General features: G+C 46.4%; 1 protein-coding gene across 7 annotated transcripts in view; it reads right to left on the minus strand.

The window, feature by feature from the left end:
- ASTN2 (astrotactin 2) overlaps positions 1 to 16,091 on the minus strand; it is a 1,447,326-nt gene that overhangs the window by 867,146 nt on the left and 564,089 nt on the right. The window contains exon 1 of one of the 7 annotated variants that reach the window (XM_047699293.1): positions 921 to 1,507. The exons of 4 other annotated variants lie outside the window; for them this stretch is intronic. In XM_047699293.1, coding sequence (XP_047555249.1) covers positions 921 to 1,395 — 475 coding nt within the window. In that variant the 5' untranslated portion in view covers positions 1,396 to 1,507. Of the gene's footprint in view, positions 1 to 920; positions 1,508 to 16,091 lie in introns of those variants that run through there. 2 more of the 7 variants (XM_047699292.1, XM_047699294.1) reach the window with 2 other exon arrangements.

Consider the following 16,091-nt stretch of genomic DNA (forward strand, 5'->3'; position numbering starts at 1 on the left):
GAAATCAGCCGCGCTTCGCACAGCTCCTCGCAAGGGCCGACTCCTCTGGGATTGGCGCTGGGAACCAGCAGGCAGCAAGCTGATGGCGAACTTTCCGATTAACTTTTCCATTTGAGCCCCCACCCCACCCCCACCCCTTCCCGCTTCCCTTCCGTGTTCTCGCCTTTAAGTTATTATTATTAGTCCAGTGACTGAGCTGCGAGGAAAAACCTGCTCTTCCTGGGAGGGGGACAGAAATGAGCCTGCGACGGGGGGCTGAGGGGTGCGGATCAGAGGATCTAGAAGTGGAGACCTTGGGCTCAGAAGCCCACTCTTCAGAAATCACTCAATTCTCCCCAGCCCCATTTCACAGATGGCCAAAACTGAGGCCCAGAGAGCGGAAGCGACTTGGCCAAGGTCACGCAACCCACACGGAAACCGAGTTTATGCGGGTTGCGTGATGCCACACGGAGCTTCTCCGCTCCGATTCTTCAGGAAATCTGTCGGGAAGAGCTGCGCCTCCAACTCCGAGGCGAGAGTGAGGGGGCGGTAACCGCGGGCGGCCAGTGACCGTGCCCCGAGCAGCGGCGGGCGGCCAGACCACCCGGGTCCCCAGCTGCAACACACTCAACCATCTGGGTTTTCCGGCGTCGGGGACGGATCACGGCAGAGCTCAACGTCTGAGAGACGGGGGGGACAGGTCCCCACGGCGGGAGTGTTGGCACGCCCCCGAGCTCCCGCCAAGCGCTCTTGGGGACCTCCTGCCCCTACTGCTTTCCAACCACCTGTACGCCCTCCGGGCCCCTCGGCTGCCCTCTCCCAACCCCAACCCCGCTCGGGGCAGCCCGGGGCGGGAATCCCCAGGGCGCCCCCACCCGTCCGGCTTCACTTAGGGGCTCCCGGCTCCTTGGGATCCCGCGTGTGCCGGCGCCCAACCTTACCCAGGGTGAAGAAGGGCAGCTCCGTGTTGTCCAGGTCGTCTTGCACCGCGATGCGCCCCGGCAGCTCGTTACGCACAAAGAGCAGGAGGCGCGACTCGGCGGTGGTGCCCGCGGAGCCGGCGGAGCCCGAGGACGCGGCGGCGGCGGCGGCGGCGGCGGCGGCTGCTCCGGCCCCGGTCCCGGTCCCAGTCCCGGCCCCGGCCCCGGCGCGGGCGCCGCTCCAGCCGATGTCGCTCTCCCGCAGGGCGGGCAGCGTGGACACCGTGACGGTCTTGAGCCGGCATGGGCTGTCGGGCTCCCGCGAGGCGGCGGCGGCGGCGGCGGCGGTGGCGCCGGCCAGCAGCGGCCGCGGCGGCAGCAGGAACAGGAACAGCAGCAGCAGCGGCGGCGGCGGCGCCGGGTGGAAGCCGAGCCTCAGCCGCCCCCGGAGCCCCGAGCTGGGGCCAGGGCTGCGCCGGGCGCCGGCGGCGGCCATGGCGGGAGGGGCTGCGGTGCTGCGAGCGGCGGCGGCGGCGGTGAAGGAGGAGGAAGAAGAGGAAGCGGCGGCGGCGGCGGACGCCGGAGCGAACCAGGACGCCGGAGCTAAGGAGCCGTGGGAGCCGCTCGCCAGCAGCCCCCAGCTCCCGGCTCCGCCTCCCGATCGGCCCTGGACCGCCCCCCCGCGCCGCCTCCCCGGGCCCCGCCGCCCGCCCCCCTCCCCGGCTCCCCCCAGCAGACCCCGGGCGTTCCGGAGGCTCCGCCCGGCCTCGTGCAAATCCCAGTGGCCCCCTCTCCTCTCCCAGGATCCCCCGAAGCCACCCTCACAATGTTCTTTAGCCACACCACCCCTCTCCAAATTCTCAAGACTTAAGGACCCCTCGCGCCTCCTTTAATTCCTCCAGGCTCAACCCAGCTCGCCCAGCTTCATCCCAGCCCTGGCTCAACCCTCAGGAGGCACCTGGGGGCGCGCCTTCGCCCTGCGGGGTTCCAAGCCCCGCCCTCCTGGGGGTAGGGGGCACCTCTTAACCGCCAAGACTTAACTTTGTCTCCCCACAAGCCCAATGGCAAGTCCTGTACCTTCTTCTCGCCCCTGAATAATTCCTTATAATCTCAGAGCCCCCTCTTCACCCACTTCCCCACAACACACGTCTTCAATTCCCCCACACACACACCAGGATCCCACCTCTCTCCCCCACCCAGGCCTCCGCAGTTGCATTAAATGCTTACAGACTGAGGGGTGTCCCATTCCGCTCTCTAGCCCCCCCAGATTGACTCTGGCCGGGAAGCTCTGGTCCCCTAGCTGCCGCCCTGCAAGCCCGCCCACTCTCGCGCTTGTATTTTGAGTCCCTACTCTGAGCTTGGAGCAGCTCTACTTGGCTGCTTCTGTTCTCTGTGCGAAATTCCTGAAAAGGGTGCGAGGTAGAGACCTACTACTCTGTTTCTGGCTCCCACGGGCTCCTACACCCTCCGCCCCATCCAGAGGAAGGGTCCCTTCACCAATTCTTTACCCCAGTCCTTCTCCTAAACTGAAGTTGATCTGTGAACCTAGGCCCCCAGACAACAATGGCGGTCTTTGGCCTTGGGCGGATCCTGTCCGACCCTTACCTGGGATTCTCCAGGGAGCCCTCCCCCTCTGCGGGGACCCAGTGTCCCAGCAGCCCCCTTCTCCAACCCGCTCACCTTTCTTCATCTCTCCTAGTTCTGTTTTTTCTTTCATCTCTTCCCTCATTTTATTCCTCCTCATCTTGACTTTAATCTTATAAACATTTCCTCCCTATCATTTATGGCACATTCCCCATCTCTCTATGTTGCTGGCCCATCTGCACTTTTTGTGGGGTCTCTGGGTGCTAACTCCTCTCTTCTTAGTTTTTCCTTCTTCTGCCTCTTTTCTCCTTTCTGTTTTTAACTCTTCACATGAATTGCCTTTTTCCCATCACATTTTATTTACTGTTTTATGACTTGGATAGAGGCAGAAGAGTGAATAGAAGGAAAAATCAAACCCTAGTTGTGACCTTGGACTTAATACTAGCATTCCCCAAGTGCTAGGCAAGTATCTATGTTAGCTTTTATACATAACCATAACCCAATGAGATGGGTATTATGATTCCCATTTTTCAGATGAAGAGACTGAGATCAGGAGACCAGGAGATGAAAGGAGTTCCCAAGGTCATATAGCTAATGAGAAAAGAGCTGAGATCTGAACTCCAGGTTCCAAAGCCTTGGCTGTTTCTATTAAATCATACTGTCCTCAGTGACCTTGGAAAAACTCACCTATCGAAGATGTGAAAGGCCCATCTGCATGAGTACATTTGGGTCTGTTTCAGCTCTGAAGTTTGTAAGGTATGCTTCTCCTGTCTCAGTTTACTAATCTATGAACCCAAAAGGGGGGGGCGGGGTGGAATCTGGCCTTTCAAGTCTTCAGATTCTAAATCGTCTCCTGCCTCTCTGATGCCTGCTCCAGTTCATTTACTCCTCCAAAATATGTCGTCCTGCCTCCCTCAGTCTCTCCTTTGTACCCTTACAATCCGCCACTATCCTCTGCAATGGGGCTTTCTGATTCTCTATGCCCCTTTCTTCAAATATGCTGACATAGTCCATTTATAGAAGTGCACACCAGGAAAAAAGGGCTCCCTTATGTAAGGCAGAGTCTGTGCAAGTCCTTCATGGACCTCTGGTACAAAGGCCTGTCGAATGCGACCAACACTTTCATTCATTCATTCACCACCAAATATCCAGGGCTCCTACCAGACACTATATGGGGATGCAGAAAGGGATAAACACAGTGCCTGCCCTGCGAGGGTTTATAATGATGGGGACGTGGGGTGTGGGAATGGGATGAACAAAGAAATATCTCAGATAAAAGGCAGGCAGGCACACACGTGTTTTTAATGAGGTATTTTGAAACTTGTGCTTGGAGAAATCAAAGAAAGCTTCCCAGAGGAGGTGGCATTGGAGTTGAACCATGAAGGACTAGAACCTTGGGGGCAGGCATTCCCAGTTAAAGTTGGCATTTGGCATTCTTTGTGACTGTTTGGCGTCTGAACAAATCCCTTTCCTACATCACAGGGTGCTTCACTCTCTGAGGCACAGCCCACCTCCCACAAGGAGGCTAAAATTTCCAGGTAGTCTCAGCTTCTCCACAGCTAGATCTTGGGTACATGACTCAGACCTCCCCAATCAAATTCTCCCAGCCCAGAGGCTGGAACGGAAACTGGAATCAGGCAGGCTCCCCTTGAGAACCAAAGTGGCAATACTTGGGCCAGTCACATCCAGATTTTATTGCTAGAAGAAATGGGTTTTAATGGCAACTGGCTTGGAGCACAGTGTCACCGGTGTCGAGAGCATCAACTACCCTGTGTATGCCTGACAGCAACTGCAACAAAGTTTCTCCAGCAGCCAGTTCTGTGCTGAGATTTGAATTGGTGCTCTTGGCTTCATGGACTCTGCCCAGATCCCATGCCTCCCCTGGAGATTCTAAGTAATCTATTATCACTTTACTGAATTCTGTTTCTGCTTAAATTATCCAGAAGTGGTGTCTGTTGCTTGCAACTAAGACACCTGCCTGAGAACACAGAAATTGGAAACAAATGGAGGGCAGCGAGGGCAGAGCTTATGAAGGGAAAAGGGGGAAGTTCAATGAGGGGGAGAGGGAGTAACTGAAGACAAGACGGAAGAGGCAGGCAAGGAATTTGCTGTTCATTTTGAAGAGGACCAACTCTAGCTAGGAGGTAGTGTCGAATCTGGCATGACCACAGGAAAAGAACTCCCATTTCTGAACATATACTCGACAACTTCAAAACTCTGGTCTCTCTGTGCATGATGGTAACAATCCCTGCCTTCTGGTGGTAGTGGGGCTTCAGGAGTCATGCAAAGTATTTAGCATTCTAGGTGCTCAATAAATTATAACTGCTGCTTTGATGTGTCATCCCAGCGACATCTGGGGTTAAGTTTTGTTATCCCCATTTAATAGAGGTGGAGTTTGAGTCTCAGGAAAGCGAAGGCACTTGCCTTTGCCATTTATCAAGTGGTAAAACACAGGGGGTTCTGACTCTCAATCCCTGGCCCCACCATAAGATAAGGCTTCCTCACTTCTTCCAAGTAGTGTGACTTCTCTATTCATACTCCACAATGTCCTGTCTCCTGGGGATGGCACCACTCTTGTCCCCCTCAGCTTCTCTCTCGCCTTCTCCTCTCCCCTTCACTCAGTCCCATTTGATTATTGATTTAATTAGCTACAACCCATTACTGATGTAACTTACTGTCCTCTAGGGTACCCTTGTATCCCCACCTCTGACTCCACTGGTCTGAAATTCCTTTTCATCCTCCTTCCCTGTCCTCTTGGCAAATCCTTCTTTTTCCATCATCTTTCAGATTTTGCCTGTCTGAGTTTTATAGCTTTGTAACATTTTTTTCTTTACTCCCCCTACCCTATCCTTTATTCTGCCTCTTCCTTTCCTTTCCTTTTTTTTCTTTTCTTTTTTCTTTTTTTCCTTTTTCTTTTATTTCCTTTTCTTTCTTTCTTTCTTTCTTTCTTTCTTTCTTTCTTTCTTTCTTCTTTTTCCTTTCTTTCTCCTGTCCATACCACATGACTGAGGCAGCTTAGCATAATTGGAAAAGCAGGGATTGGGGAAGTAGGCAGGCTTCGGTTTGGATATCATCTTTGCTATTTATCTACTAGGTCAAGTCCATTAATAAATGCCTCTACTAGACCTTTCATTTCCGCATTTGTGAAATGGGGAAAGTAGTACCCACTTCTCAAGATCATTATGGGAATGAGATGAGATCACATGTCTGAAAATGTCTAGTCTATATTAGGTTCTCATTAATGTTCTGAGTGAATCTAAACATCTTACAGCTTCGCCCTCACTCTTTTCCTCTTCAGCCATGTCTGACAAGCCCCTCACCACTGCCACTCTGTTCTAGCCATAAGTATCTCTTTTCTATTCCCAGAATGTTCCAAGCTCTGGTTGCCCCAGTGTTTTCACACAGCCTCTTTATTCCACCTGGAAAGATCTCTCTCTAGACTTCACCTTGTTACCTTTTACTTAACTGTGTCAGCTAATAAAACACTTTCCTTAAGATGACTAACCACCTAGTCTAAGCTAGTCGGATCACTAACATAAGGTAGAGATGCAAAACAAGCGCATTGTCAGTGAACAATCACATACTTATTGACTTTTTACTCTAAGACCGTTATCGTACTAGGCACTAATTCTGCAGTGAAGAAAATTGCATTCTTCCAGTTTTCTACAATGAGTACATTATCCTTCCTCTGTCCATGTGTCTGTCCCTCCCTCTGTCCCTCCTTTCCTTCCTTCCCTCTTTCCCAGCTTTCCATGATTTAAATAATTTTTTTCAAGTCCTTCCCCTTTCCCAGCTTTCCATGATTTAAGTGTTTTGTTTTTGTTTTTGTTTTTTAAAGTAAGCTCCATACCTAGGGTAGAGCCCAATGCTGGGCTTGAACTCAAGACCAAGAGATCAAGACAGCTGAGATCAAGACTGTGACGCTTAATGGATTGAGACACCCATGTGCACCATCAAGTAATTTTTTTAAGTCTTTCTTCTTTAAGCCTCAAGATGATCTCTCGAACACAAACTGTACCTCTTGCTCCATCTCTGCTCTATCTAAACTCCATCACCCATCGTTCCTTCTCGAACCCACAAATCCCCACCATTTGTTTTCTCTCGATTCCATCATCCCCCTGTGTAACTCATGTTGTTCCTTTAATCCCGCCTTGCTCGCTGCACGGTGACTCCATTCATCACCTGACATATTGTTTCTTATCCTGCCCTTCAGCCATGTCCCCCCAGATGCTCTCTCGCTATAGCTCTGCCAGCCCCTTGAGCCACGCAGAGCCCAGCTCCGTCAGCTGGTATAGGATCAATTAATTACCAGATTAAGGTCAATCTTGAAGCTTTCCCTTCTATTGCCGTTATATCCAAAATATCAATGTAAATATACCTATCAGTGCTGCTTGCTTCTTCAATTCAGATACCTCTCTTCGATTTAAGTTCAAATTCTTTTCTCTACCACTTACTATTTGGCTAATTCTGAGTGATTTACAACATCTGTGAGCCTTCATGTCCTTTCCCCTAAGTGGGGTTGTGGGATGATTGAAGAAGCCAGCTGGTGTAAATGGAAGCGCCCTGTGCTCTCTGGCGCATAGTGGGTCCTCAGTAAAGTAGCTTGTTTCTACCTGCAAAATGTCTATTTATTTGGTCCTTCTGTTACTCTCTGTCTCTTTGTTTCCAACTCCCCATTTTTCATTTCCCTGTTCAGAACATTTCCACTATATCTCATTTAGAGCAAACTTTTACCATTGTCTCTAACTTCTCTTTCGTGAAAAATGAAAGAATATTTTAATCACCGTTGTCTTTCTTCATTTCTACTTGCATTTGTTTGACCGATTTCTGCTTCAACCCAGTACTTCTCTGACTCTTTCCCTTAACAATTCTCAAAATTTATTATCTTTTTTTTCTCCAGCTCCTACCTTTCACTACCTCTTTCTCTCCCTGTCCTCGGTCCTCTAAATCAACCCCTTCTTGTTCTGTGATTTACTGCAGTCGTTTCCAGCCCTTCTTGTATCATCCAGTTGAAAATCTCCCAATCCCTCCTTGAAAATCTCCATCTCCTTCCTCCTTTCGCATTTTCTGTTTCACGTCCCCTCATCTTTCATGATTCATTTACTTGTGGCCCATCTCTGTTTCTCGTTGCCTACTTAATCATTTAACCTATTCATGCTCCCTCCCTCCTCTGTTACACGTGTTGTCTTTAATCATTAACACACATTAACAGGTATGTTGCTTTGGATCTCTTTTGTTACAAATCTTACTACTGGTGTATTTTCAGAATCCTCTTTCCGGGTCCCATTGGCCCTTCTTGTCTAGAATCTTTTAGTCTCTGGGACCCTATTTGGGGGGCAGGGGAAGCCTTGAGATATCTGCTCTATATTTATTCAACTGAACTACTAACCTGGTGCATTAGGATGTCTATTACTAATGAAAAGTATAAGCTTTCTTCTCTGCTGTAGAATACCAGGTCATTTTCCTTTCTGCATCACATTATTTTTACTATTATATTTGAGCTGGTAAGGGTGCTGTCAGCTAGTGTCTATTTCCACAGCATTTATCTGGGTGCCTAATATCAATTAGGCATACAGTACACTTTTTTCTTACGTAAATCTCAAAACCACCTGTGAAGTTGGGATTTTGAACCCCTGCTTCACATGGGTACAATTGGGAAGGCTTGGAAAATGTATGACCTTATATATGCTGGGTAAATGATATCTAATAAAGTCTTTCTAACTTCTTTGGGTAGAAACTCGGAACTGGCCCCAGTATGCAGAGGGCAAGGAGGGAGTGAAGAAAGACGCAGATTGATAGGTGGCAGTGTTAATAAGCAAGGGAACTTAATTAAATACAAGCCTTGTCTCAGGATGCCACAAAATAAAGAGATTTCCGCACCCACCTGCCAGAATCTTAAAGTTCATATAGAAGTCTTAGCCTGGTTTAGCCATATACCGTCACGTGGTCTCAACAACCCATTGTTCTCTCAAGTTTGCATCCTCGAAAGAACTCTGGCTATGGGAATAGTGGGCAGGATGTACGTTTCACCAGCAAAGCTGGGAGTGGGGAGTCCCCAGATGCCCCAGTTCAGATCACAGCCAACAGCAGGTCATGTCCTTCAGATACCTCCTCCAACCACACAGTATAGTATAAAGGTTTAGAGTGTCCATATTTGCGTAACAGGGATGATGAAAACCATTTTGCAGGAGTGCTATTTAATATTTGTCTTTCCTGCTAAATTATAGTTGCCACCAGAAATCTTGCCAATCTTGTTGCCTGCCACCTGGCATGTGTTAGACCATCATTGATTATTTGTTGAATGAATGAATGAATGAATGAATATTAAAAACATAATCTCTTGCATAAGACAACGCCAGTTTTGAATTTCAGCTCTGCCTTTAATAACTGTGTGACCTTGAACAAGGGAGGAAGACAGCAACTTTCTTCTCACAGTTTGTATCTTCACATTTGTTGGTGCTTGTTGTTTTTGATTTTTAATTGATATTATTTAACAACCTTCAGGGCCAGACAAAACTAGGGTTCAAAACCCAGCTCTCCCGGACTGCTAGCCAGGATGCCTTGGGCAACTGACTTATCTCTTCAAGCATCACTTCTTTATGTCTACAATGGGAATGATACAATCTCTCTATTACACTCCAGGGCAAGTGCTTACTTGGTGGAAGATCTGAGGTGAAACCCCAAGACTGCCTGCTTTCATGCACATTTCATGCACATTTCATGCACATTTCGTGACAGCAGAGGTCTCACTGCTCTGACTTCTTACTCCATGGACCCCTTTCACTGTCTTTCTCCATTATCATTAGGAGCCCATGCAAACATAACTCCCAAGGCCTAGCCCAGATGTATCTGAGAGGCACAGGACATCCCCCACTCCTGACCTACTTATCAAGCTATATTTGATGACTATTGTATGATAATCTGCAGACTCAGTAAGGCTGGGGCTCTGCAGGCTCCCTGTGTCTCCGTGCCATGCTAGAGAGGCTTCCAGCAAAATCTGTTGGAAGGCCCTCTTCCCAGTTCTGGGCACTACATGTAACAATATATGTAAGTTGTTTGTTTATTTGGTTTTTTAATAGACAAATAAAAAAATACTTAAACTCAAAAAACCCTTCCTTGCTCCCTCCTTCCCTCCTATCACCTCTCCCTCATGGAATACCATTAAATACTCTGCTCCAACAATGGACAAGACTAAAATAGTTCCAACTCTCATGGAGCTTGCAGTCTAGTCAAGAGATAGACAAGAACAAATAAGCAAAAATGAATGTAGGGGAGGAGGAAACGCGGAGTTGCTATTCAACGGGTATAAAGTTTCAGTTATGATGGATAATTAAGTTCTAGAGATGCGTTATACAACATCTGCTGTGCCTATAGTTAACAATACTGTATTGTATACATAAAAAATTTGTTAGGAGGGTAGATCTCACACTAACTGTTCCTAACACAGTAAAACAGAGAATATATGACTAAAAGGGTTTAAATATTCTGTGATGGAAAAGAATAGGGTTCTGTGAAGTCAAATAATTTAAGAGTGATTAATTTATATGTGAGGACCAGGCGACACATCTCTGGCAATGGGCACTTCATTAGAAACGAGGACAGATAAGTAGGAGTTGGAATGGCCAAGGGGGTCGGGGGATTCCTGGACAAGCACCAAGTCCCTGAGGAAGAACTTGGTAAATTCTAGGAGTCAAACATTTCAAGTCATGTGGCTAGAGAGTAGAGAGGGGAAACCAGAAAAGGATGAAATGAATCTCAGAAAGTTAGTATGGCTTAAATTATTCAGGTGTATGTAGGCCATGGTAAGGAATGTGGAATTAATTCTAATTTAAATGGAAAGCCATGGACAACTTTCCATAAGAGGATGGCATAGTCAGATATACATTTTTAAAATGCTACTCTTGCTGTAGGTACAGAATGGCTTTGAGAAGCACTGGAGAGGATGGCAGGAGTCTACCATGGACTCTATCACAGCTGTCCAGGTGTCAACCTCTCCAGCATGCAAGCTTTCCCAATAGGATCTTCCGCACCATAAGGTCTTATAGCTTGCACAGACTGATAGCAGGGAACTCATTACTTCCATTCAAAACTGGTTCTATCTTTGGTTGGCTGTGACCAACAGAGTGTGTTGATTTACATTTTTCTTGCTGAATCTACCACTTATGGATTCTCATTCCAAAATTTGGTGGCAGCTCGATGAGGCAACTTTCATGAAAATTCTCCAAGTATCTGAAGGGATCTACTGTTTCCTCTCTTTTAAGGAATGACTGTCCTGGCTACTTCCACTATTCTCTACTTGAGATTAAAATAAAAACAGCAACAATAATAATTAACAACTTCCAGTTACATTGAATGTTTGTACATTCATCACTATAACATTTGACCTCTATAACCTTGTGAGCCAGCAGGACAGGAATTTTTAGTTTCATTTACTAGTGGCAAGAATAAAATTCAAAGATGTGATTTACCCAAGGTTGAGATGACAAGTTGGAAGAATCGGGTCCTGAATCAAGTCCTAGGACTGCTGCTCCAAGTTTCTTTCCACCCCTGAGCAAGAGTCAGCATAGATGGAGCATAAGCTCATGCATTCTGGAATCAGACTGTCTAAGTTCAAATCCTGATTCTGATATTTACTGTGTGATCTTGGGGAAATAACTCAAACTCTCTGAACTTCAGTTTTTTAATCTCAGAACTACAAAAAATACCTACCTCATAGAGTTGAATGAGCTAATAGATTAAAAGCATGACGTACTCTGTCAAGCCTATACTAATAATCAATAAATATGTAATCAATAAGTGTTAGCTGTTACAGCACCCTAGACCCTCTTGGCCAAAAACAACACTGGCAAAATAGAGGTTTCTGTGGGTTTAGTACAAGGTATCCTGATGTAAAATATTAACTCTGCCATCATGAGAAAGTATTTAATCAATGACTTGGTTCATCTGTAAAATGGGCATAAGCATACCTAGCTCACAAAGTTATTAATTAAAGGCAAATTCTATAAATAGTAAGAGAAATTCCTTAGCACCAAGAATTAGTATTCAAGAAATGTTAATGTATCTCCTTTCTGCTTTAACATTTCCTCTAGAAAGACTTTCCTGATGCCCCAGGCGGGGTTAGTCATCCCCTTTTATTCCCCCTTTGCACTTTGTAACTACCTAGAAGAGAGCACAGATCCTGATACTTTAAAAGCATTTGCCTGAGTAGCTCAGCCAGTTGGGCTTCCAGGCTTCTGGCTTTTGATTTCTGCTCAGGTCCTGATCTCTGGCTGTGAAATCAAGCCCTGCATGGGATTCTCTCTGTCCCTTTCCCTCTGCCACTCCCTTCCCCCTGTGTGTGCTCTTTCTTTAAAAATGAATTAAGTAAGTAGGTAATAAAAAAAAAAAAAGTATCTTCTTGTCTGTCTTTATCTTAAGAATGGAGTTCCTTGGGGCACTTGGGTGGCTCAGTGGGTTAAAGCCTCTGCCTTTGGCTCAGGTCATGATCCCAGGGTCCTGGGATCGAGCCCCACATCGGGCTCTCTGCTCAGCGGGGAGCCTGCTTCCTCCCCTCTCTCTCTCTCTGCCTGCCTCTCCGCCTAGTTGTGATCTCTGTTTGTCAAATAAATAAATAAAATCTTAAAAAAAAAAAAAAAGAATGGAGTTCCTTGATGTGCCACGTACTGTTCTAAAGCCCTTTGTGAGGAATTTCATCATCTTTGTATGAAACCTAGGAAGGAGAAGTGCTACCATCCCCTCAGGAAACTGAGGCTCAGGAGGTTGAATTATGCATCCCAGATAGCATGGCTGGCATAGAAGGGGGTTCACTTGGTCCTTCTTGTTGTCCAGGTGTCAGTGCAAACGTCATCCCTGGAGAGGGGACTTCTGTGACTCCCTACTCCAAAGGACTCACCCATTCACCATCATTTCCATGTTGACAACATTTCTGAGGTGACAGGATGGAAAAGCAGGAGGAAGCTTCACAGGGGAGATATACTGCACTAGTGGCATTAAGCCTGAGGTCTGAGATACCCACTAAGATTCACTGGGAAAAAATAATACTTGAAAAAAGTGTAATGTCTAGTATTTATCACCTCAGTCTACTGGTAGTTCATTCTCCCTGACATCTATGGAGATCCTTAGGAGCTAATAGATTGTCTAACACCTACCTCGCAAAGCACTATGTATTCTTTTTTCTTTTTAAGATTTTATTTATTTATTTGACAGACAGAGATCACAAAGCAGGCAGAGAGGCAGGCAGAGAGAGAGGAGGGGAAGCAGGGTCCCTGCTGAGCAGAAAGCCCAATGTGGGGCTTGATCCCAGGACCATGAGATCATGACCTGAGCTGAAGGCAGAGGCCCAACCCACTGAGCCACCCAGGCGCCCCAGTACTCTTTTTTCTTATTGTTAGCGTTCTTACCTGTTACTCTCTAATTAATTTCTCTTTCCCTAGGTCTTACGTAACCTATTAGCATGGTATTTAAGCTCCAAGACAATCTTTCTGATCTACTCTCTCACTATTTTTTCTTCCTACAACCTATGCCCTTATCAAAACGGTTGTCCCTACTACTCCCTGTGAACCCTCCAAAATTCCTGTTGCCTCTGTCTAGGTTATTTTTCCCTAACTAGCATTCTGCACACCCATCCAGCATTCATCTGTCAGGGCCATTTCTGAGTCTCATCACATTCTTTAGATATATAATAGTTATTTTTTCCTTTACATGTCTTTATGCTTTGCATAACTTATTTATAATATAATATATATTTTTAAAGATTTTATTTATTTATTTGACAGACAGAGATCACAAGCAGGCAGAGAGGCAGCCAGAGAGAGATGGGGAAGCAGGCTCCCTGCTGAGCAGAGAGCCCGATGCGGGGCTTGATCCCAGGACCCTGAGACCATGACCTGAGCCGAAGGCAGACGCTTTAACCCACTGAGCCACCCAGGCACCCCTATAACATAATATTTTTAATCATATATGCTATTTGTATGTAAGAGTGTGTGATACTTTAGGTTATTGCCCATCAAATGTGCATGCCCTTCCTCCTCTCACAGTGGGTAGAGAGACTTCCCCAGAACGTGTTGGTGTTGAACTTGGCCATGTTGATGAGTGAGACACTGGCAGTCACAGTGTCTTCATAGCCAAGGCTATTAAGTCAGGCTGCCTCTTTGTACTTCTGCCTATGGAATGAGAGGAGTATGTGCTGTCTAACCACGCAGTCCAAGTAGTGTGGCAGGAGAACAGAGCTGGACGTAACCCATGATTTGGAGACAAGCCTAGCCAAACCAACCTAAATCAGGAGATTCCCCCAGGCAACCTTCAGCTGTTTGAGTGAGAATCTAGGATTGCCATTTCAAGCCATTGAGTTTTAGAGTGGCATTATTACACAGCATCACTGTGGTCATAACTGACTGATACAAAGTCTTAGCTCCTTTCCTAGACTCTGAGTACCTCGAAGTTGATAGAGACAGTCTGATTCCTCTTGTTTCACTCATGCAAAGTTCCAAGGCACAACCCTAATATGTGTTTGTTGAACAAATGGATGGAAGAATAAGTGAATAATTAAAGAGCTGTAGAGAGAGATTCAAGAATTAAGGAGACTAATGTACTCATTAGTTCAACAAGAATTTACCAAATACTTATTTTGCATCAGGCATTGTGTTAGAAAACACAGCCTTCATTGCTAAATAGACCAGACTTGGCTTCTGGATGCTCCTTGGTGGCGTGGGAAAGCTTGAGAACCAGGGATTCATAATGCAGTCAATGCGCAAACTCTGATTATCCTTGAATCACATGCGAGGGCACCAAAATAATCAGAGAAGTGATAATGGATAGAAAAGAGCAGAAGATCCCTCTCTCGCTGCTGATTCCCATTATCTCAGGTTAAGAGCAAATCCCCAGACAGATGGGAGGAATTTGCATTCATTTGAAGAAAATGAGTCATAGAAGCTGACCCAAGGGGTAAAAATGAAATTTATAGGGATAGGTATTGCTTGGTCCTTTTCTGATTGCTGAATGACACCTCTGTCCCTTTCCACTAGTGTGGAGAGGCTGTCAGCAGGCTGAACCTAAATGCCATTATCATCTGTAAATCAAAAACCTGAATCCATGACAGGCTAACCTCAATGCCCTTTTCTGAGAGCATTTCTGATTATTGAGCATTTCTGTCACACTTTCCTCCCCAGCTCACCTGCTCGCTCTGAAGGAGTGGCTCTGGGAGCCAGCTTGTGGCTGACAACTTCCAGTTCACGGTGGAAGAAGCTCCAGGAATGAGGACCAGACCCGGAATTCCTAAATCATGGAATTCCTAAATCATCAGAGCCAAGACTAAAGTCCAGCTTCCCTTGCTTTGGACACCAGCCACAAGGATGCCAAACCCATCCAGCGTGTGCTTTAATATCATTCAAGGTTTTGTGTTAGTGTCTATGTTTTGAAAGAGCAGGTGGCTAGGGCAGATGGACTGAGAGAGAAAAGGCAACTTTTGCAGGGCTTGAAAGATGGCACTCCAAAAGGAAATGCATGCCTATTTCCAAAACAGGACCTTTCAGCTTGAAAGATTAAGGTGAGACTTTTTACTACCTTTCCTAAGTGACACATTGACATGATAGCAGATCCTAATGAATATTGCAGGCATCCCCCCGCCCCGCCAAAAAAAAAAAGAAATACCCACACTTTTAGGTCAGGTAGACTACTATCAGCAGAGATCGATTTTCTAATCACTGTGAAATTTAAATGTGATAACGCATGTACAGCATTTGGTTCATTCGCGTATGGCAACAAAACAACAACAATAATGGTCATATTTATTTATTTATTATGATTTTATTTGTTTATTTGACAAAGAGAGCAAGAGAAGGAACACAAGTGGGGGAGTGGGAGAGGGAGAAGCAGGCTTCCCGCTGAGCAGGGAGCCCAATGCAGGCCTCAATCTCAGGTCCCTGGGATCATGGCCTGAGCCTATGGCAGACACTTAATGACTGAGCCACCCAGGTGCCCCAATAGTGACATTTATTAAGGACACACAATATCCCATGCAGTGCGCTAAATGATGTGAAGGTCTCATTTCAATTTGCTCTTTCAACAACTCTAAGAGCTAGGAATGGTAGAGAATTGCCATTTCACATTTGAGGAAACGAAAACTCAGAGTGGCAAAATTCCTTGTCCGGAGTCACCCAGCTAGTACGTGGGAGGGCCAAGATTTGAACTCAGGTAGCCTTATTCCAGAGCTCTGGTTATAACCGCAACTCCATAATCAAGATTAGATGTACAATTGGGGCACCTGGGTGGCTCAGTGGGTTAAAGCCTTTGCCTTTGGCTCAGGTCATGATCTCAGGGTCCTGGGATCCAGCACCGCATCGGGCTCTCTGCTCAGTGGGGACCCTGCTTCCTCCTCTCTCTCTCTCTGCCTGCCTCTCTGCCTACTTGTGATCTCTGTCTGTCAAATAAATGAATAAAATCTTAAAAAAAAAAGATTAGACATACAATAAATGAAAGCTATCATCGTCATCATCATCATTTTCTTTTTTTTTTTTTTTATTTATTTGACAGAGAGAGATCACAAGTAGGCAGAGAGGCAGGCAGAGAGAGAGAAGGAAGCAGGCTCCCTGCCGAGCAGAGAGCCCGATG

This window comes from Lutra lutra, chromosome 13 (genome assembly GCF_902655055.1).
Source record: "Lutra lutra chromosome 13, mLutLut1.2, whole genome shotgun sequence".
NCBI lineage: Eukaryota > Metazoa > Chordata > Mammalia > Carnivora > Mustelidae > Lutra > Lutra lutra.